At 40.6% G+C, this 22,198-nt stretch overlaps 1 protein-coding gene across 4 annotated transcripts in view; it reads left to right on the top strand.

The window, feature by feature from the left end:
- birc6 (baculoviral IAP repeat containing 6) overlaps positions 1–22,198 on the top strand; it is a 168,820-nt gene that overhangs the window by 72,373 nt on the left and 74,249 nt on the right. For 3 of the 4 annotated variants that reach the window (XM_030440975.1, XM_030440973.1, XM_030440976.1), the window contains exons 29-41: positions 635–987; positions 1,164–1,383; positions 5,597–5,733; positions 6,106–6,243; positions 8,794–8,921; positions 9,110–9,241; positions 9,936–10,151; positions 10,236–10,419; positions 12,391–12,564; positions 13,109–13,242; positions 13,533–13,686; positions 13,785–13,901; positions 14,088–14,248. In XM_030440975.1, coding sequence (XP_030296835.1) covers positions 635–987; positions 1,164–1,383; positions 5,597–5,733; positions 6,106–6,243; positions 8,794–8,921; positions 9,110–9,241; positions 9,936–10,151; positions 10,236–10,419; positions 12,391–12,564; positions 13,109–13,242; positions 13,533–13,686; positions 13,785–13,901; positions 14,088–14,248 — 2,248 coding nt within the window. The remainder of the gene's footprint in view (positions 1–634; positions 988–1,163; positions 1,384–5,596; positions 5,734–6,105; positions 6,244–8,793; positions 8,922–9,109; positions 9,242–9,935; positions 10,152–10,235; positions 10,420–12,390; positions 12,565–13,108; positions 13,243–13,532; positions 13,687–13,784; positions 13,902–14,087; positions 14,249–22,198) is intronic. The other variant, XM_030440974.1, reaches the window with a different exon arrangement.

Here is a 22,198-nt window from a genome sequence, read left to right as displayed (position 1 = left end):
AATTATGCATGCCCATAAGCCCTGATATGATTTAAATATAAAATTCAGCCTTTGTCATGAACAGGAACATTTGCCATAGAGACATACAATGCCTTTTGTGACACTCCTGTAAACATGTTGTAGAGTTAAGCATTTTAGTTTGACCTCTTGTGGGGGTCAGCTCACACTTGGAGCCAGTTTCAAGTGGCCAAAAGAAGAACGGCAATGATGAGGAACAGCTTTTTTTTTTTTTTTTGCTCCAAGTATTTTATTGATATTTATACATAGAGAGATAGTGTACAGAGTACATACATTCAGAAGCATTGTTGAACAGAAATAATACAAGTATAAACATACCCCCCCTCACTCCAACAGAACTCCTTTCCCTGCCACAATATTACTGTACCATTCAACAACCTAGCATTGATTGAACTTGTATGCAACGGCTTATATTACATGCATCACTTCTGTATTGAAAATACATATACAAAAAAAATCAATAAATGATAAAAAAATATATACACATACATACACACATACACACACACATACACACATACATACATACATACATACATATAGGAAGGTTTATTTTTTTTACTTTTTGAGTAGGTTATTAATTTACATTTGATGCTCTCCTGTTCTTGTTGACCAGGTACAATCTAGCTTGCCATCGGTTGGAGACACTTCTGCAGAACATCGATCTGCCCCCTCTCAACAGTGCTAACAATGCCCAGTACTTCTTACGAAAACCAGATAAGGTGGTGGAGGAGGACCAGCGTGTCTTCTCAGCATACCAAGACTGCATCCAGCTCCAGCTGCAACTCAACCTGGCTCACCATGCTGTCCAGAGGCTGCGTGTGTCATTTGGCGCAAGCCGCAAGTCACTCCCTACAGCTAGGGCTCCAGAGAGTCAGGAACTGGTCCATAACTCCTCCACTGAGCAGCTGAGGACCATCATCCGATACCTGTTGGACACGCTGCTCAGCCTGCTGCACTCCAACAATGGTGAGCAGGGGACTGGAATAACTGGGACTGCCAGTACATGTACATGAAGTGTTACATTTTGGAGGCGACAGGGTTAAAAATGATTGGATATGTTTTCCCATGTGTAAGGCGATTTAGCATCCTGGTTAAAATTGTTGATTCACGCTTAATTCCGTTATCTGCCTGTATATTTCCAGGCCACTCTGTGCCATCCGTGCTCCAGAGTACCTTCCAAGCCCAGGCCTGTGAGGAGCTCTTCAAACATCTTTGCATCAGTGGTACACCTAAGATCCGTCTTCACGCTGGTCTGCTGTTGGTGCAGCTCTGTGGAGGCGAGCGCTGGTGGGGCCAGTTTCTATCCAATGTTTTGCAAGAGCTCTACAACTCAGAGCAACTGCTCATCTTTCCTCAGGACAGGTATGATTCCTTTTGGTCACCACAAGTTCAATTTAACTATTACCAAGTGCTGATTATGAAGGTAACTAAAAAAAATTTTCGAGATGTCTTTTGTTGTACAACTTCATCAACAGAACTGACAGGCTGGTGGAATCAGAGATCTGTTTGATTAAAATCATCAGCTATAATAAAAAATCCATCTGGCAGTTTTGTCATGACATCAAGGGAAAAGTAACAAAAAATACAAAATGCATCAGACTAGGTTTCATTTTATTTCACAGCTGCCTGTCTCAACAGGATCATTTTTTATTAATATTAGAGATGCACCGATCAGGATTTTTGGGGCCGATCACCGATCACCAAAAGCAGTATCTGCCGATCCCGATATTGCCGATCACCGATCACAGCGTCAAATCCATACATTCTTCTATATTGTTGTCCTGTGTAACTTTCAAATATTTAATTAATGATTCTTCTTACACAACATTGACATTGTATTATTAAGTATAAAAATTAGGAGATGAGAAAGTATCATGAATTGACCACCGTTTCATTGCAGGCTGAGGCAATGTGCAATATTTCACACTCTAGAGACTCTTAGAGACAACTTGGACTCAGCTTACATAGAGTAACTGTAGCTTACTAGTGGGAATGCAGTCAGGGTGGGAATTTTGTCATTTTAGGGGCAAGGCCATTTGGCCTTCAGTTTTTTTTTCAGGGGCACCAAGGCCACATGACAGGGCACAAAGGCCGCTGAGTAAAATGTGTTGATTTACCATTCAGACTGATACCATAACATCCTAATTTATAATAAGACATGGATTATGTATTAACACATTTTTTTATACCAAAATCAAGTTAAAGTTCCATTAGAAAGTAGTTTTTGTTAAGTAAAGTTAGAGTGAGGTGGGTTTTGTTACACCACACTGAATATTAGTGTTATTGAATATTTCTCCCAATACAAATTCCCCCAAATTATGGCAAAATATGTAATTTTTTCCAAACAAAAAGTTGTAGAATAACCAGCAGGAGACCACTGATGTGTGGAGTGATTTTGGTGACACTACACTCTGAATAATAGTGAAGTTATTGAATATTTTTTGTAGTTTCTCTTTTCAGTGCTGCACTTTGTAGACGGTCCCTGCGCCCTCGTCTCACAGCTGGCTGACCATACAGACCAGAGTTAATGTCCAGACACTCGTTTTGATTAACATACGGTTGTAGCTCGTTGTCTTCCTTACTACGGTAGGAAAGAGCCGTCGTTTGTGTTTTAACAAGGTTTCACTTATGAGTTATTGATCCGGGAAGTTCAAATCTGTGAATATATTTCCAACTTTACCGGACTAAATCCTACCACATAAGTCAGTTACGTATCATGTCAAAACCGGCTGAGCTCGCTCGCTGTGCTGTAAGTTTCGTTCTTCTGTTTTGAGACGCTGCTGCTGTTTGAGAGGCTTTCACGTGAGATCATTGATGTGATGATGAGACTCCACCTGCGCGAACCGCGGACTCACTGAAGTTACTGTGAGTGACTACTGTGCAGTCAGGTGGCTGTAATTAAAGGCAAGCTCGCTACGCTGACCGGGCCAGGGGCACAGAGGTCACTGTGGCCGTACGATGAGTTTTTTTTTTCAGCTGCATCAAGGCCAAAGTGAACTTTTTTTTTTATGTACTCGCTTCAGTGGTTGACACACCTCAGATGCTGTCTAATTAGCATTTTTGCACACATGCATCAAAATTAGCGGGTTGTTTTTTTTTTTTTTTTTTTTTTTTTACGTGTGTCAACCTGCTAAAAATCGCCGCTTGACCACGTTCCTGCGGTCAAGGCAGCCCATCTGGGATTTTTATAATACATTTTTAAGTGTCCCAAATACGCTGGAAACAGTTGTAACAGATGAGAAATCAACAATATAACCCACTGTGAAAGAAGTGTCTGTAAAACAGTTGATAGATTCTTTTGAGCGTCACAACCCCTGCGAAAATGACTAATTTCACTATTATGATTTGAGCCATTTGGTCCAATACCATTTGGAAATTCTCAAGGAGCCACACAATTAAATTACTCTATCCCTGTTCAAGTTAGCCGGCAGCTAAAACGGAAGTTAGCTGGTTTGGTCAGCAATCAAGGTATTTTCGTACCCAGGAAGTCTAGCTTTTTTGTCTTCAGAACACCACTGAGCAGCTTTCATAGGAATAAACGGGGCTCTGCCTCAAATGCTGTGTCAAGAAATAAAACATCCTTGAATAGAGCGCATCCCAAATTCTATACTTGTTTACACACCACCACAAGATGTGGAACATGTCATCACTTTGCACAGCAGAATTTAGCGCTTTCACCTGGGACTTAAATTTAGATCAGTTCTGAGCTAAGATGAGTAAAAGCCCAGGTCTGCTGCAGGGTCATCTGACCTGGGTGTAAATGCTGAGTCTACACATTCCCAAACAATCGGAAACAAAAGCCTGATCTTAGTAAGTTTAAGTGGGATTTTTGACCAGTGGAAAAGAATCGGGATGGTCTTCTACCTCCAGTATCTAACCTGGTCTTTCCGTAGCCTAGAGCATAGCATACAGCAGTCTTCTTGTTTCATTCTTCTTCCTGCATGTACCATTGTACTCCTAACTTCTTGTACTGCATATTTTGAATTTACACAGCAACACATAAATCATGTTGACATTTTAACATAAAAAACCTGATGTGTGTTTAACATGGACTGCATTTGAGCACCATGCATTATTTAGTCTTCATGTAGACTCAAAGCCTGCCTCCTCTTACTGGAGTCCTGTGTACTGCCAGCTTTAAACAAGGTCCGCACATCCAGTGCAATAGTTTGATCAAGGATGTAGGGGTTGGTGAAGATGTGGGCACAGTGGCATCGGATATGCTGTAACTGAATGAGCCTCAGTCATATTTAATCAATTTTATTTTCCTGCGACTGGACTTTAGCAAGAAGCAGGCTTGGTAGAGGAATAGCTTTAAGTCCATACTGGGTCAGCTTCGGTCTGCCTGGCTTACTTTCCTCTCTTCCTTGGGCGATCTAGACACTTTCGGTGACGTTTGACGAGATGCCATTGGCACAGAGATCATCTCATGACCGCTGCGCTTTATTCAAATCCCACACCTTCTTTTCCAACATTGATGTTATGACCTCTGTCATAAGCAATGCTCGATCCAGAAATGGAAAAAAATTGCAAATTCATGAATACATTTTAAATGCTTTAGGGCACCACTGGCCATCATTGTTTGAAAAATAATTTACCAAACCAAATACTAAAGCATTTCAAAACTAAAAAAGCCAGAAAGAGTGCATGTAGCAGGAAACTAGGGGGTTACTAAATGAGGCTCTTTTACTTGAAAGCTGTTCTATATTGGTTCTAAACTCAATCCATCCTTTCCAGCATCTGTTTATCATGTCTGACTTGAAAATCGAGGCAAGAGTACATTTTTCCATTTCAAACATGTTGTGCCTCATATGGAACCAGCCTGCTAATGTGCTACACTGACATTACCATTTTATCATAGTGGCCTCTTTACTGGAAACCAGCCATGTAATCAAATTCATGTAATGGCTAAAATTACTCCCTGAAATCTTTGAAGCTTTTAAAAGTCTATTCCTCAAAGAAATCCAAATTAATATTCATATGTCGCATTCGCAGTGTTTTAAAATTTACATCCAGCCTGTTGGGAGTAAAACAACAACAAAAAAAAGTATTTTAGACATGTAAAAGATAAAAAAAAGTTTAAGTGTACTCTATATTTCAGACAGCCCTCTACTTTGGTACTACTTTTCCTTCAATGGCAGCTGTGACTGCCATGCACTGCAGATCAGCTTTTTATGTCAGAAATAGCTGTTTCAAGGTCAGACTGACACAACCCATTTTTCTAAATATTTCAAAGAAAGTGTGTTTTTTGACGTTGTTCCAACAGAGCAGTCTAGAAGTCACCATAGTTTTGCAGCACTGCCTGGTGCATTAGCTCAGCCACTACTCAGTTTGCTTGAGATTCAAGAGGGCAACAACTGCAAAATTGCAGCCTTATGTAAGTATTTGGTTCGACTGACTCGTGTGCTTGGGAGCTAAATTAGCACAGATTCTGTAACACAGGCAATCTCGTTTGATATTATTTGTCTTGTGATATTACTTTGTCCTACAAACATATCTGGTGCACAGCTCATCAAAGTGTATATCAAGACACTGCCGAGTGTGACTGCAATATTTCAATGTTGTTTTTTCCCAGGGTGTTCATGCTCCTGTCCTGCATTGGCCAAAGATCCTTGAGTAACAGCGGTGTGTTGGAGGGACTCCTTAACCTCCTGGACAACTTACTGTCTCCATTGCAGCAGCCACAAGCTGCAGCTCAGCGGAGGACTGAAGGTAAAGCAACCTTCACTATGGCAGGGTTACAACAATGCATTGTAAATTGCAAAGATCTCCTGTCGGTTGACATGAACTGTAGGTCACATAAAACGATCCTGATATTTTCTGAAGCAGAAATGACTCATTACACATAGAGTTGAATGTCTTTGTGAATGTGCACATGTATATTACCATTTAGCAGATACGGTCCAGGTTGGTATAAGTGGAACTAATTGGAACCAAACCAATCAATGTCCTAAACAAAGGTGTGTGTGTGTGTGTGTGTGTGTGTGTCTGTCTGTGTCTGCGTGTGTGTGTGTGTGTGTGTCTGTCTGTGTGTGTGTGTGTCTGTCTGTGTTTGTTTGTGTTTGTTTGTGTGTGTGTTTTCAGGTATTTTGGATATCCCCATGATCAGCTGGGTAGTAATGTTGGTTTCCAGGCTATTGGACTATGTTGCCAGTATAGAAGATGAGGCATCAGGTGGAAAGAAGCACCTTGGAGGCAAAGATCGGGACAGAATCTTTACAGGTATTTGAACTGGACACTTGTCCGTCAAATATTGTGAATTCCCTTTTCATCTGACCTAAACTGTACATGCCTTTGTCTACTACATGAATTTTTGCTTGAAGTAGAAAAAAAAACGTGTTTCATCAGGATTTAATTATGTTAATGACAAATTAACACTCACCACCGTAAATGTCTTTTTCCTGGGACTACACAGATCTCATTCAGGTTGCACGTAAATGTTCTAAATGTTTTAAAAATGGTCAAATGCAAGATTTGACTACTACTTTATGAGTGAGAGTAATCAATAATTTTCTCCCACAGGGCAGTCACAATTCACAACTAGTTGTCTTATGATGTTTTTCGTAGACCACGTCTTGAACATACCAATTTAGAGTCATCCAACATTTCCCCGTGAGCAACCACTTGGTGACAGTAGCAAGAAGTATCTCCCTTTAAACAGTCAGAAACCTCAGAGTAGACAAGGACATGTGTTCGCTCCCACAATACTTTGATCTGCTCATCGTTCTTTTCTTTTCTGGTCTCTTTATGGCACACACACTTGCCGGCTTGTCCCACCTCTCCCTCTTTCGGTAGCTTTGTAACTGCTCTGTAGACCTAATTTCCCTGAAGTATGATATGTTTCATACATTTCAGAAGCTCTGAAAAGAACAGTCATTTTGCACTGTGCCTTTATTGATAATATATATGTTGCAAAAAATTACACAATATCCAAATCGCACTGTATATATTTTGTACAAAATAATTTCCCAGTCTGGGATCAATAAAGTAATTCTATTCTATTCTATCCCAAAATTGAAAACCGAATACCTGCCCAGTGAACAAACAGCCAAATGTTTGGGTTCATCCCTACAAGTAACCCTGCATCCCGAGAGCTCAATGTTCTAGTAGAGAAATTGGGTACCAAGATATTTTTAGATATAATGGTGCCTTTCTGTCATATCTTAAAGAGCTCACAGTCACGAGGAGAAGGATTTTAATGGCTAAGATTGGAGAAATATGATCTTTTTTACGATACTATCCACCCAAACAGCTGATGCAACAGTTGGTTTGCAAAACCCCCCAAATTCTGCTCAAACTGTCAGAGCTCATCTGTGTGCTTGTCATCCTCACTCACGGCTCTTGACCTAACTGTGGTTTGTCATTGCACTCGACTTAAGTCGGCAAAAACTCCCAGTTTACACTGTAGCAGACAGTTGACATGTATGGCACCATGTTAGTGAGGGGTCTGCTAATGTTAGTGTTGTGAGCACACTGCCCCATGGTGGCTGTTGGGAAATGACTAAGGCTTGCAGAAAGTGCAGACAAAGAACACAGGTGCATTTTATTAATGACAGTTAGAATGCACAGAGATACTGTGAAAATCCTGAGGCCCTTTGTTCGTGCCATTCATCCACTGTCACCTCATGTAACAGCACAGCCTCATGGTCAGGATCTGTCCGTAATTCTTGGAAGCTGAAAACATTCAAGTTCTTAAATTCTGAATACTCATTAGACATAACAGCTATTGAGGTGTTTGGGTTTGCTGTGGGTCAATGACAGCATGTTCGGCCACAATCAGCACCCTGACCAACTCTATGTGAAGGAGATGGGTCACGTTGCACAAGACAAAAAATGGTTGAACCCGATACTGTCAACCTCTTAACCTTCTACACCTGACAGGTTGATGGGTTAGTTGTGCAGAAGAGAAGTGCTTCACTGACACAGGTTTCAACAAATTTGAGATCAGAATTTGCTAGCTGCTTGGCTCAGGTAAATAACGGACCTGAATAGTGTGTAACTCAAGAAATCAGCAAGTTGCTAATACAGAGGGCTCTGAGTGAAGTGTATGTATGGATGTACAGCAGGGAAGTGGTCGCTATAGTAGGGTAGTATCAAACAGGATCAAGATAAGGCAGCAAAATTCTCTACCAGTAATATACAGCAACTGGAAATGGACAGTATGCTTAGTGGTAAACATCAGCACGTCATGAACTCATTGTGGTGTTATTTTTCCATTTCCGTCATATGTGATGCACAGGGATAACATCTCAACATCTCATCATCATCTTTTATATATATAAAGGCAACCATAAATATACTTTCATATTAGCTGTTGCATTAGGTAAAATCAAAAATCAAAATGACATCATGTGATGGTGGTGACCTGATGAGAAATGCTGCACTTCAGGGCTATGAAATTCTAATCTGGCCCAGGGCCCCAAATGTGTAAAGCATACATCACTGTTTGTGCTCAAAATCAATGATGTGTGCTAAAGCAGGGGGATATTATACCACATTTAGATCATATGTAATCAAATTAGTCATTAGAAAATTATATTTATATATTTTATCCTCTATTATGATATGTATATTAATTCAAGAGTATGGTCTAGACCTGCTCAATTTGGAAAGTGAATGATTAATTAAGAAATATAATTATTTATTGCTATTTGTGATTAGCAGAATGAGAAATAGATGTGGCATGAGAAGAGGGTCATGTGTGTGAACCTCTCGCTCAATGCGTGAGAGTTGGCAGCTCTGAGTGAGTTTTACTGTTGGTTTGTCCTTAAGGTATTCAGTGGAGCTTCATCAATAACAGCCTTCAGGCTCAGAACTCCAGCAGGTCAGCTAAAGGCAGCAGCAGCCTAGATCGACTTTACTCCCGCAAGATCAGAAAACAGCTCGTCCACCACAAGCAGGTAAATGTGTCTCATTCCAACACCAACACAACTTCAAACCCAGAGTCATTAATGTGTTCTTTACATAGTAAGATGCAGCATGATCTATGAAAATGTGCATACAAGTCTAGTCTCATGACGCTAATGCATTAAATAGGTAGTCTGGAGCTTTTGCAGTGCTTATATTAATCATGCCCTTTTTACTGTAGCAGTTAAATCTATTGAAAGCAAAACAGAAAGCTTTGGTGGAGCAGATCGAGAAGGAGAAGATTCAGAGCAATAAAGGCTCCTCCTACAAACTGCTTGTTGAACAGGCCAAGCTCAAACAAGCCACGTCCAAGGTGAGAACTTAATCATTCACTGCTGTACATACATTATAGTGTACAGTATCACGCTCTCAGCTCAGAGATGACTTCTTAAAGGAGAGTAGCTGTATATTTTGTAGTGAATTGCTTTTTTTCTTAAGGCAATAATTTAAATTGGATTCTCAAAGATAGTTTCTTCTGAGTTTTGGGCATTGTATATCTGTCTACATTGTTGCTACGTGTAGGTTCATTTCTACTTTCTACTACAATGCCCTTGACTTTTTGTTAAAGTAATTTATTATTATTATTAAGTATATTTATATAATTTATGAGGTTTTTTTTGTTTATTTGTTTTTTTTCATGCATATTCTGGACTTTAAATGGGAGCAGCTGTAATGCAAGCAATTTCCCCTCGGGGATCAATGAAGTATTACTGATTCCGATTCAAGTTGAAATGTGCTGCATGCTCTCAAATTCAAGATGTCAGTGTTTTGACAATTTGTTTGTTCTTCTTTATTTTTACATGCATTATTTGATTGTTGTTGTTGTTGTTGTTACTAACCAATCAACCAAGGATTTTACCACACTTGCTTCAGTAGCTGATAAATAAATTGCATTTGGTGGAGTTTAAATTAAGTGGTGCTAGATTGTAAAGGAAATATGTATAGCACCTTCAATAGAGTAAATGAATGTCCCATAATTCCATGTTTACCCTCCCTCCCTCTTCCAGCATTTTAAAGACCTGATCCGTCTGCGGCGAACAGCAGAGTGGCCCCGCTCCACGTTGGACACTGAGTCCACAACAGCCAAAGATGCCCCAGAAGTAGAACCTCTGCCCTTTACGTTGTCTCATGAACGCTGCATCTCTGTGGTGCAGAAACTAGCCCTCTTCCTACTCTCCATGGACTTCACTTGCCATGCTGACCTGCTGCTCTTTGTCTGCAAGGTATTTAACTGATACTTGTATATGGACTTTTTAAATTCTGTAATCTCTAACTACCCATAAGTGAATTCTTTTTTACCCCCCCAGGTCCTTGCTAGGATAGCCAATGCCACAAGACCCACAATCCACCTGTGTGAGGTGATGTCTGAGCAGCAACTTGAGCGTCTGCTTCTCCTACTGGTGGGGACTGACTTCAACAGGGGGGACATCTCCTGGGGGGGTGCCTGGGCACAGTATTCTCTTACATGTATGCTACAGGACATTTTGGCAGGTATGTTTAGTTTGCTTACGGTTTAGTACCTCATCTATTTTTATCTGACAAGCGGTTATTATCAGCCCTTTCATTGGATTTGTCCGATTTACCTTATTTGCATGGTGTCACAGTAGTTAGTACTGTTTGCCTCACAGCAAGAGGTCCTGGGTTTGAGACCCGGCTCAGGTAGGACCATCCGGTGTGGAGCTCCCACAATCCAAAGACATGCGAGTTAGGTTAATAAGGGAGGTTTAAATGTGAGCGTGATGGTTGTTTGTCCCTACATGTCAGCCCCGGGATGAACTGGCGACTTGGCTCCAGCCCTTTTCAGCTTTGCAGGTTGTTGCCATTTTATTGTAGTTTTTTGAATGTATGTTTATTGAACATCAACCGTGTCAACTTTACTTTCACCAAAAAGAGTGAGAGACAGAAACACAGTGGACATTTTTTGATTGGAACCCTGCTCCCCCAGCTCATCATCAGGCAACAAACAAAACAGTATTGTTGTCCCACGTCATTTATCGATTCATAAACAAGCAGCATTCTATTGTGTGACTGTCAGGAAGCCCATGTAGGGATTTAAGAATCAGTGTCAAATCTAGCAAATGTGTTTCCAAGCTGAATCATTTTGATGGCCTTTTTAGGAATACCTGCCAAGCACTAGTCATTCCTGGTAATATGAAAGTGTTTCTACTTTCCAGGTGGCCGAGTTTGGCTCTATTAGGCCTTTGTAGAAGGATAAAAAGCAAATGTTATAACTGCTTTTATGTAGCCTTGAGACTAATATCTGACTCAACTATGACACCAAGGGGACACCTCAGTAGTGGTGGGAAAAAAAGCGTTTTTTCACTGAAGTATTATGATTCTTTTTTTTCCACAATTCCTGGATTGATTTTATATAACAAGCACTTAGTCTGTTAGCTCGCCTACTAGTTTTAATCGACGGCATACAATGGAACATAGCACAAACAGGTGAACTCTTATTTGCAGGCATATGAAGCTGTTTATATGCTGCGGAAATGACTAATAACTGCTGCCATTATTGTAATCTCTGCTACTCTGCAGTTTCAACACTCCACTCAACTACAGCAACCTCAAAAGCTCAAAACTCAAACTCCAAATTCCTAGCAGGTTTTAAACTACGGACATCACTAGGAAGTGAATCTCATAAGCTTGATGAGTAGGAACAGCCAATTAACGATGTAATTTTGCTGAAATAAAAATGATTGAAGTGAAATTAATAGACTAAAAACTTGATCTTATTAGATAACAAAATATGTTGACTTTGAGGACATGATTTACAGTTGAAAATGGTGAAAAAATTGAAGTGTGTAGTAATATGATATTGCTATTCTTAGCATATCTCAATAATATCGTATCATGATAATATCATGACACCGTGGTTTGTTGGAGGTCTGACGCTACAGAACCAAACTACTGACGAGATGGTGCCTTTTTAGGAACGAACTCTTGTCTTGCTGCCATGTTGTTGTGTTTGTTTCTCTGTGGAAAGTCAATGCGGGGGAAGTGCAAGGCCACTATGAACTACGGGAGCCCATGGGGAGTGGTGGCAGAGCAAGTTAAAGAGAAAATCGATTTTATATATATTTTTTAAATCGTCCTAAACCACAAACTCGAGTTAATCAATTTTAAGGATTTATTGCCCAGCTCTACTTAGCGTGGGGCCATTTATAGTGATGGGCCTTATCTTATAGATGATGAAGATAATTGAATCCTTACTAAGTTTAAATATTTCAACAAAATGGTTTTCCCAGATCTTGCCATTCAAAAACAGCTTCCCAAACTTCACCCTAGTAACAAGTTTCCACTGTTTAAATTTGAGCATTGTCTTGAACCCTGAAAAAGACTGCTGCTTATTATTGTTGTCTAATGTGAGGCCTTGATTCCAGATTTTTTTCTCTCTTTAAACTTCAGTTGTGAACTATTGCATGTTTGTATAATTAAGTGTAAACTTTGTTGTCCTCTCAGGTGAACTGCTGTCTCCGGGCTCTTTAGACATCATGGACGAGGTGACAGTGGGTGAGGAGGCAGGGGCGTCGTCTTCTTCAGCGGGGGCTGATTCGGATGACTCGCTGCCACAGCCAGCACCTATTCCCTTGGTAGAAAGCATTGACGAGGCCCTGGTGCCTGACATCATCGCAGGTACTACCGGGACCTGCTTGGTATTCAAGAGTGTGTTGGTAGCCCTGTCCATACCCCACACTTCTCACAACATGATACAGATAGTGATGTGAATCCACACATTTTATCATCAGGTTTTGTGTGGTTGTATTTGTGAGATTGCTGCATGCATAATGTTTTTCTCCACACAATGGTTAAATTTGTAATATTGAATCAGCACCACCTTCTGGGACTGGACTTTCAACATGTAGGTTGAGCTTAATTTTGGATAACTGGCCTTTGAAATATTTCCTTTGGGATGAATAATTATCATTAATTATTATTACGTTACATCCAAGAAATATTTTTATTTAAAAACTGGACGTCAGTTGTTTTGTTTATTATACAGTGATTCCATACAAAAACACTGTTTTTGATTACTGTGTCCAGTATAGGAGTACACAAGCTAATAGCTATACAGTTGGTGTTGAAATTGCTGAACTTGCTAAAGAAATAGTTTCTCTTGCTTATGTGTTTTCCTAGTGTGCTTGCTTGGCAATATTAAAGCTGTTTTATTTATCCAAAGGTGCTCCACCTCTGTCATCTTTGGAAAAAGATAAAGACATAGACTTTGACTTGCTACAAGACCTGATGGATGTTGATATTGATCCTTTAGATATTGATTTGGAAAAAGATCCACTTGCTGCCAAAGTGTTTAAGGTATGTTGATTATGACAATCTACTATAACCTTTTATTATGTCCCTTGCAGCACCATTAACTCTAATGATCTGTTGTACAGCATCCACCTGAACTAGCACACTGCTTTATATGCCTGAATTATGTAACACAAAGAACTAAAACAATAAGTAAACACAGTTAATAAGTTTTATCTGTTTAATATTATTGCCATCTCAAACGTATTTATTGGTCAGAATCTGTTAACAGCAGAGTGAATGTAATACTTGAAGCTGTCTGTTTCTCATACTGTCCTTCTCATATCCGTTCTCAGCCTATAAGCAGCACTTGGTATGACTACTGGGGTGCTGACTATGGCACATATGGGTACAACCCATACATTGGCGGGGTTGGTATCCCAGTGGCTAAACCTCCAGTTGCTGCTGAGAAGCCTGGGTCACAGGGTCTGTCAGTCTCTGTGTCACAGGGTGAGTAGAAGCTGGATTTTGGGCTAGTCTTAAGGTCTCTAAATACACTTTTTGATGTCTCTCCATCCAACTTGATCGTTTGCCTCTGTCTTTTGCAGCACTGGATGCACGACTAGAGGTTGGCCTTGAGCAGCAGGCTGAACTGATGCTCAAAATGATGGCAACCTTACAGGCTGACTCCATTTTACAAGCCCTCACTTCAAGCTCATCCACAGGTAACCACATAGCATCAAAGAAAGCAAGACATGATTTAAATAATGGCTGCCCATTAATAATTGATGTTGACGGCTCAGCAACCTCCAGAAAGAATTTTCCTTTCAATGTGTTTGTGCCTGTTATAGTTTGTATGGGCAGATTATGTCTATCATGCAGGTAAGGCTTGCTTTTTGTCTGGCTTTCAGTGAGCCAGGCCTCCAATGGAACTGATGACTCTCTGCTGAGGGCTCTCCATGGAGGGGGCTCCCCTCCAGGCAGTGGCCTGATGATCCAGCCCTCATCCATCCCCATGCTGAGTGCTTGCTTCAACAAGCTCTTCTCCATGCTGCAGGTCCATCATGTACAGGTTAGCACAGTGCTGCATTCACATCTTACGTGTAAAAATGTGCATAACAGTAAGCTTAATCGAAATGACATTAGAATGATATTCTTTTGTAAAGCATTTGTAGTAAAAGACAGTAAGTTCCAAAAGTCTGATACCACGAGGGGTGCAACGACACAGTTAGCCCACAGTTTGATACGTAACGTAGTTTTTGGATCACAGTTTTGGTTTGGTTCGGCACGCTTTTTTTGTGTGAGGCGCAAAAAAAAGCTATAATATTACTATCCAAAATTCTCTTTATTTTGCTTATTAGCAATAACACAGAGCATTTTACATTTCTGCCATATAGTATAATGTAGGTATGTTATGAAGGTAGATTTGTGATTTGATTTTATTCAATCAAAAAAAGGTTGCTTCATTCAAAATATATATTTTCAATAAAAAAAAACTTCACTTTAATAAAAAAAACTTTTCAATCAAAGAAAAAAAGTGTTTGAATGCAAAAATATAGTTGAGACTCAAAAAAATGCATTTGAACACTGTTTTTCTTTGATTGAAAATGTTTTCTTTGATAGAAGTGAAGGTTTTTTTGTTTGAAGCAACTTTTTTGATTGAAGTAATGTTGTTTTGTGTTTGGGCCATATTATGGGTAGGACATTTGTTTTCAATCATAGAAAAAAAGTTTTTGAATGCAAAAAAAATATTTGAGACTCAAAAAAAAGTAAGTAACTTAAGTTACATTTTTAAATATGCTTAATTAAGTTAATTTAAGCGTGCCAATTGTGTATATTATGGAAACATCTAGTTTATTTATCAAAACATCATACTGTTATTTTGACTTTTTGGTTGAAATGTACCTGGCATTATAGAATGACCCAATATCTCTGTGTCTGTGTGTTAAACTGTGTCTTAATTCCTCTGCTTTTCATGCTTTATACAGGTCGGTTACATCATATTGACAGATAATATTAGCATATCATGTGTGTTTACCATGAATATGTACATTTGTTTAAATTTAAATATGTAAGGATACTAACTAGGTTAGTTAATTAAGTTAATTTAAGTTACTTAAATTAACTTAATTAAGCATATTTAAAAATGTAAAAATATCCTTAAGGTTTTTCTGTCGTCTTTTACTTTGAAATCCGGACGCATACCTTCGTGATACCTTCAGCTTATTACCGGGAGTAATTACTGTAAAAGTATCGTAATTTTCACGGGTCTGACTGTGTGACTGCAGTCTGCCCCACTGTCACTACCAGCAGCTCTTCAGAGCGGTTTCATTATGATTACCGTAAATGTTAGTAGATTCGCGCACTAGAAAACAACGTGCGGCTGATTTGACCAAGCAAACGCGAACCAAGGCTGGCTTGACCGCAGTAATCCACTGGGCTGTGTGAGAAGATAGACTCAGGCTCTGCATGACCTGTTGCAGCTAAACAGGCAGCGCTGCGGGCAACAGCTGGAGGGGGAGGGAGAGAGAGGGAGAGAGAGAGAGAGAGAGGGAGAGAGAGAGAGAGGGAGGGAGGGAGAGAGAGGGGGAGGGAGAGAGAGAGGGAGAGAGGGAGAGAGAGAGAGAGAGAGAGAGAAGCCTAACCTTGTAGCAATACCGACAAAGCCTTACCCATATTAATGCTATGGATGGGAGCCAGGCGGACAAGGAGGAAAAGGCGGAGGCGGGAGGAAAATACAATAATTAACAATCCTCCAACTTTATGTAATGAGCTATGACGTGTCTAGGTGGAAAAGGGGGAAAAGCCATGCGATAACCAATGGGGATGTCTCTGATGTGTCTGCAGCTGAGCACTGTTATGCATGTCTCTCTCCCCAGGCCGGGAGAGTTATCATACCGTAAAATACCAAATAATAGCCAGGGCATTTATTTGGGACCAGGTGGCAATGTGTGACAGGAGTTTAGTTCCTTCCTCTCAAAACCCAGGATGAAAATGTCACACACTTCGCCAGCTTCTCTGTGAATTCTCTGGCATCGTTCTGCAAGTGAAGTTGTTGTGGCGGAGGAAACGATTCAGCCAACCAGCACTCGCTGCAAACTCCTCATGTCTGCTGTCACTCACGGTGGCGTACATTTGTTTCGCCTTGATCATCATGTGGGACACTCTCTGGTGGTGTGCCCGTTTGCTGATCACCCATCCCCGCATGTTTATCTCAGGCTCCTCACTAGCCTTCTTCCTCCCTCCAGCAGGCAGTATGGTCCTGCTGCTGTCCTCCTTGGACAGAGGCTGAAGCTAAGTTTGATTTTTTCACCAATCTCTCACTCTCTTGGGGTCGACAGAGAAACGTCTAGGCGCAGCATAGATAAATAAATAAAAATAAAATAAAAAACGGCCGTCCGTCGGCCCACCGGAAAAAAAACCCGGTACTGGCCAGTCCACCCCTGCAATAGCAGTTTCTCCAGTGTGTGTGTGTGTGTGTGTGTGTGTGTGTGTGTGTGTGTGTGTGTGCGTTATCAAGTTACTGTTCAACGAGTAACTTTCCGTGATCAACGATGTCGGTAAATGGATGGGCTGTGCTACAGCAGTAGTTGCGTGGTGTTTAATGCGAGTGGCGTGCGGGCCCTTTAAATTTAGAAGCAAGAACGAACAGGGTGACTAAGCGACTTAGGTGGAGTGGACAAGGTGGATTTTCCTCTTTGTGCGCTTTCGGTCTGAACGCACAGACACTGTGTAATATTTTTACACCAGACCACCATTACATTTTTCATCTCGCGCACCCCCTGGTGGCGGCTTGCACACCCCCAGGGGTGCGAGCACCACACTTTGGGAATCCCTGGTGTAGACACTTGTCACTCAAACATGTCTGACCAATGGGGAAGCACCCTCCCACTGCGGGATGTTTGTGTCAAAATAATTCAATCAAAAAAAAAACGTCTTCAAAACTTTTTTCACTTGATTCAGAAAAAAAAAAAAAATCCCTTCAAATCGAATAAAATATTTTCAATTAAAACAACACTTCAAATTATTTTTTTGGGGGGGGGGGGGGGGGGGGTCAGTTTTATTTTTGCATTTGAACAGTTTTTTCTTGGATTGAAAATATTTTTTTTGATTGAAGCACCTTTTTTGGGATTGAATAATTAAGACACAAATGTCCTACCCATAATATGGCCCAAACACAAAAAAGATTACTTCAATCAAAGAAAACATTTTCAATCCAAAAAAAAGTGTTCAAATGCAATTTTTTGAGTCTCAAATATTTTTTTGCATTCCAAAACTTTTTTTCTATGATTGAAAACGTTTTTGATTTTTTTATTGAAGTGATTTTTTTGATTGAAAATATTTTTTTTTGTTTGAAGCAACTTCTTTTTTGATTGAATTATAAAGACACAAATGTCCTACCCATAATATGGCCCAAACACAAAACAACATTACTTCAATCAAAAAAGTTGCTTCGAACAAAAAAAACCTTTACTTCTATCAAAGAAAATATATTTTAGCATTCAAACACTCATCGACCTGTGAGGTCCCTATTGTAATTGGAAGGACTAGTGTACCGCTTTAACTGCAATTTTGGAGGCCTGAACATACCCAAAAACTCACCAAATTTGGAATATACGTCACATCTAGTGAAAAATTTGATAATTTAATGCCGTTGGGCGAAGTCGTGACCTGCGGGCTCTGTAGCGCCCCCTAATGTTCTTCCCTGCCTTCCAAATGCACGTAGATGAACGAAATTCGGTACGCTGATTCATCGTGAGCAGACGCACAAAAAAGTCTGTGGGGACCATACTGACCATACAGTCAGCTATTTAGATGTGTGGTGGCGTTTTTGTCCAATTCATGCCTACTTTGAAAATTATCTTGTCCTAGAGCTTAAACACCACAGTCTTCAAATTAACTCAGTAATTTTCTTCATGTCTTGAAGAACAAAAATTATGGAAATCATTCAGCTGCGCCAAACTTTAATGGGAGGTGCGGTGGAAACCATTTTTTCCTCACACCGTCAAGCATCGAGGCTTTATAACTTTATCATACAATTTCCTATCCACACCAAACTGCTTGTAACTGTAGAGGCTGTCTCCCCGAACAAATCTCAGCATCAATACTTAGTCTGCCATTTTGCTTTTCGCCACCATTTTGAAATATTGCCAATCTTCGTACTTAAATTATCTCCTCCTACAGATGTAACGCCACCGACTTCAAAGTCACTCAGTAGCATCCTGTGACCTTGAAGATGAAAAGTTATTAAAATCTTTATCCTACGTCATACCTGCTGGCCACAGTGGAGCGTGCAATTCGAATCCTTCGCCGTAAAGCATCGTGTCCTCATAACTTCTTCATACAATTTCCTACCTCAGCCAAATCTCTCAGGAATGCAGAGGGAGTCGCCCTGATGAGATCTGTGTGGTCATGGGGTGTGGCGGTGACGCATGGGCTCTGTAGCGCCCCCTATTGTTATGCCCCGCCTCCTACTTGTACATAGAAGGACGAAAATTGGTTTGCACCTTCATCATGACCAGACGCACAAAAAACCCATTTGGATGCTTACTCTCACTCCAACAGGAAGTCAGTTATTTTGATGTGTGGCGGAATTTTTGACAAATTCATGCCTACTTTGAAAATTATCTTGTCCTAGAGCTTAAACACCACAGTCTTAACATTAATAACACACATAGTCAGATGTACATGGCATTTGCAGGTAGTTTTGTCTACATTGCACGTTACAACAGGGCATATTTGAAGGGTAATGGGTAGAGCCACATAATGGATAAGTGAGTGGTAGTGAGCCACAGCACACAATTTTCAAATAAGCCAATTTGCTAAGAATGCCATTTGCGTGTTGTGTCTGCCCTGTCAATGTGGCACACAACAAGATGTGTGTAGTTGTGATTCTGCCCAACTTTTCCGCGATGAACGAAGTGGCTTCCCCTGCGATATGAAACAACTGAGTGAGTTCTGTGGTTAAACACAGCTACTGCAGGACGCTGGTCAAACCTGGTCACTTGACTGCTGTCCCTTTCCAAAAGGAAGAATCACATCTGGCTGCACTCCACTACCTATCTAAATCTGTGGCATTCCACTTCCATCCTCCCCTATGATGCGCTGCCTTCCTGCCTTCGCGGTGACAACAGAAGGCAGTGTCTTATCTGCGCCGGTAGTCAGGTGGTTGGAGTGCATGCCACATACGCAGTGGGCCCGGGTTCGAATTTAGGGCGGAGGAAGTTTACTGCAAGCCACAACCCCCCCCTCTCTGTCCCACTTCCAATCTATTCCCTGCAAAAACACAGGTGTCCATGCCTGAATTCCAGACAAAGGCAAAGAGAAGGCAGTAACACTTCACACAACGTAACGGTGCAGAATTGATTGTCAATACGTACCCGATTACTAAATGTTTCAGAAGTCATTCACCTGTAGTCCATTTGGATTTCTGTGGATTGCACGAAGTTGTTCTGACTTCACATGAAAGCGCTTAATACTGGCAGGGGCAACCCAGCGCGTTACAAACACACGTTGGGGGAAGAGGCTGATATTCAACCCCCGGCGTGCACCATCCCAAACGCAGGCGGTTGCCGCCTCCGTGAACAACGATCAAGCAATGGGGCTTAAGCCGCGGCGCGTTTGGACGGCAGCACGCCCCGACGCGCGCGCAGACTGCGAGGGCCCGTTCATCACTGCTTGCAGTTTTAATTTATTTTGATATTCATTTCAGCTATCCGTGTTAAGTGCAAGGCTCTGTGTTTTAGCCAGTTCATCTCCTATGGTTTCCGTGTCTTTTCATAGAGCTTGGGATTAACTTGGCTTCTGAGAAATGTATGAGTTGGCACAATGTTGTCTATATTTATTTTTACTTTAAATGTAATAGTTTTTGTTTTTAATTACAAATGATAGTATCAGCTACACAATTTCAGTAAAAAGTTGAATCCTTAAATAATGTTCATGAATCTTTGATTATCTTAGTATATGGTCCAGTATGACCTCCCTTTGCAGTTGCAGGGGAACTTTAGCCTATTCTGAATCATACAACCCACAAAGCAGCTTCTGGTCACATTATCTCTCTGCAGAAACAGTTTGAGCTCTTGCGGCTTACACCGAGGTCATAATAATCTGCTCTGAAACTGCAACTTGTACATCCATTTAGTTTTTAAGAAATAACACACTGTGTCAACTCAGGCTCTAAAGCAGAATTAAGTTGGAATCATTGACAGTAAATAGACCATTAATGAAACGATTAAACTACGTTGCCTACTCAGCCACAATAGAGGCACATAAATCAAAGGATGAAATATACACAGTCTGACCCAGTCAGTCTAAGTCAACATGACGCTCCACTCAAAGGATTTATACTACAGCAGGATAATAAAACCCAAACACACATCAATCACATAGGGTTAGGGTTACTTGAAGACTGAGAAAGCCAAGCATTGTGTAACACCACAAGAAGCTTTGTGGAACACTGTCAAATCATGCTGGGATAACATGGTCAGCAGGTTTTGGAGTCCATTTGAGCTTGGTTGCATGCTGTCATTAAAGCAAAAGGAGGCCAAATGAAATAGAAATAGGTAGAAATATAAGATATCCTTAACTTCATGGACATTTTTCAAGGATTACATTTTTCAATCAAACTGTCGATGATATTATCATTGAAAAAACTTGAAAAAAGCATTTAATTTCATTTGAAACAAATGCAAAATCAAAGTGTTTCAACTAGTGGCCTTTTTGACCTTACGAACCTGCTACAACTGAAAAATAAATGACACTGAAATACAGAATAAATAATTGAATAATAAGTAATTTTCACCTGCAAATCAACATAGCCATCAGTCTGTGTTGTCATTAACTGCGTCAGCAGTCATCTTCAACTTTGGATGAAAATGGAAATCAAAATCTCAATCATCACGAAATCCCCACGCTCTGTCTAAAAACAGACTGTATATATTTTATGGATTTAATTTCTTTTAGATGATATGTTTGTTGGATTTGTATGCCACCACACCAGTGATAGCCATGATCCCGGAGTGATCCCTTTATCCATCCATTTCTTATCAAGGCAATATCCTGTTAAAACTTGAGGGAACTTTAAGCTCCCTACTCAACACTTCATATAATAATTACAACACAATTTTAGATGAATGTCTGTTAGGACAAAACAATGTAGTGATGAAATCTTATATCCAAAGGGTCATAGGTTAACTTCACTGTGACATCATTATGTGCTGCAAGGAAATGTTCTGGCCATTATTCAATGCCGTGAAAGCTCAGGAAAGGCAACATGACTGGTGCAAGGCGCTTTTATGATTATTTAATCAATGAAGAACTGGAATTAGTGATTAATTTCATCATGCCTCATTGAGGTCACAGAAACACAGTACACTAATGTTTTGTGAGTCCAAAACCTGCGTCATAACAACAAACTTCATAGGAGACTGAGTACCTTCCATATGTATCACTAGCCCCATTCACACTACTGTTTGCATGCGTGGATCCTGCGCCAATTCTCCGCACCCTCCTCTGTGTGAAAGTTTCAGATGCGGAGAGGGGGGAAATTTTGCTGATCCGCCTCTGGAGGTAGTGTAAGGGCCGCATTATTGGTGAACTGCCCCAGTGTGAACGAATAAGCCGGAGGCGCGGAGTGAGGGCGTGTCTGTCTGTAGTAACTGTAACTTTCTTTGGCAACTTATATGAGGGAAAAAATACCACAGCTGTATGTGGAGAAGCGTCTGTCCTCCTGTCTGTCCTCTGCCCGTCCTACCGACTCTTCCTCACATTTCTGCTCAAAAAACAGCGTCTGTCACCAGCAAAAAACTTTAACTCACCGAGTGTTTGTGATGAAAATAAATCACCGCGACCGTCAGCTCTCCGACCAAGACTTCAGGGAACTAACTTTGACACTTTCCAGGATGTCAATCCCTACACATTATAACAGCATCCATATGATTAGAAACTGTCCGCGGGTTTAGATTGATAGAGGGGACACCCGGGAAACACCGACGTCATCAACATGACGTGTACCGTCACACCT

The sequence above is a fragment of the Sparus aurata genome, chromosome 15 (genome assembly GCF_900880675.1).
Source record: "Sparus aurata chromosome 15, fSpaAur1.1, whole genome shotgun sequence".
Lineage (NCBI taxonomy): Eukaryota > Metazoa > Chordata > Actinopteri > Spariformes > Sparidae > Sparus > Sparus aurata.
Note: the sequence above shows the minus strand (reverse complement) of the source record. Positions and strands in the feature narration are given on the sequence as shown.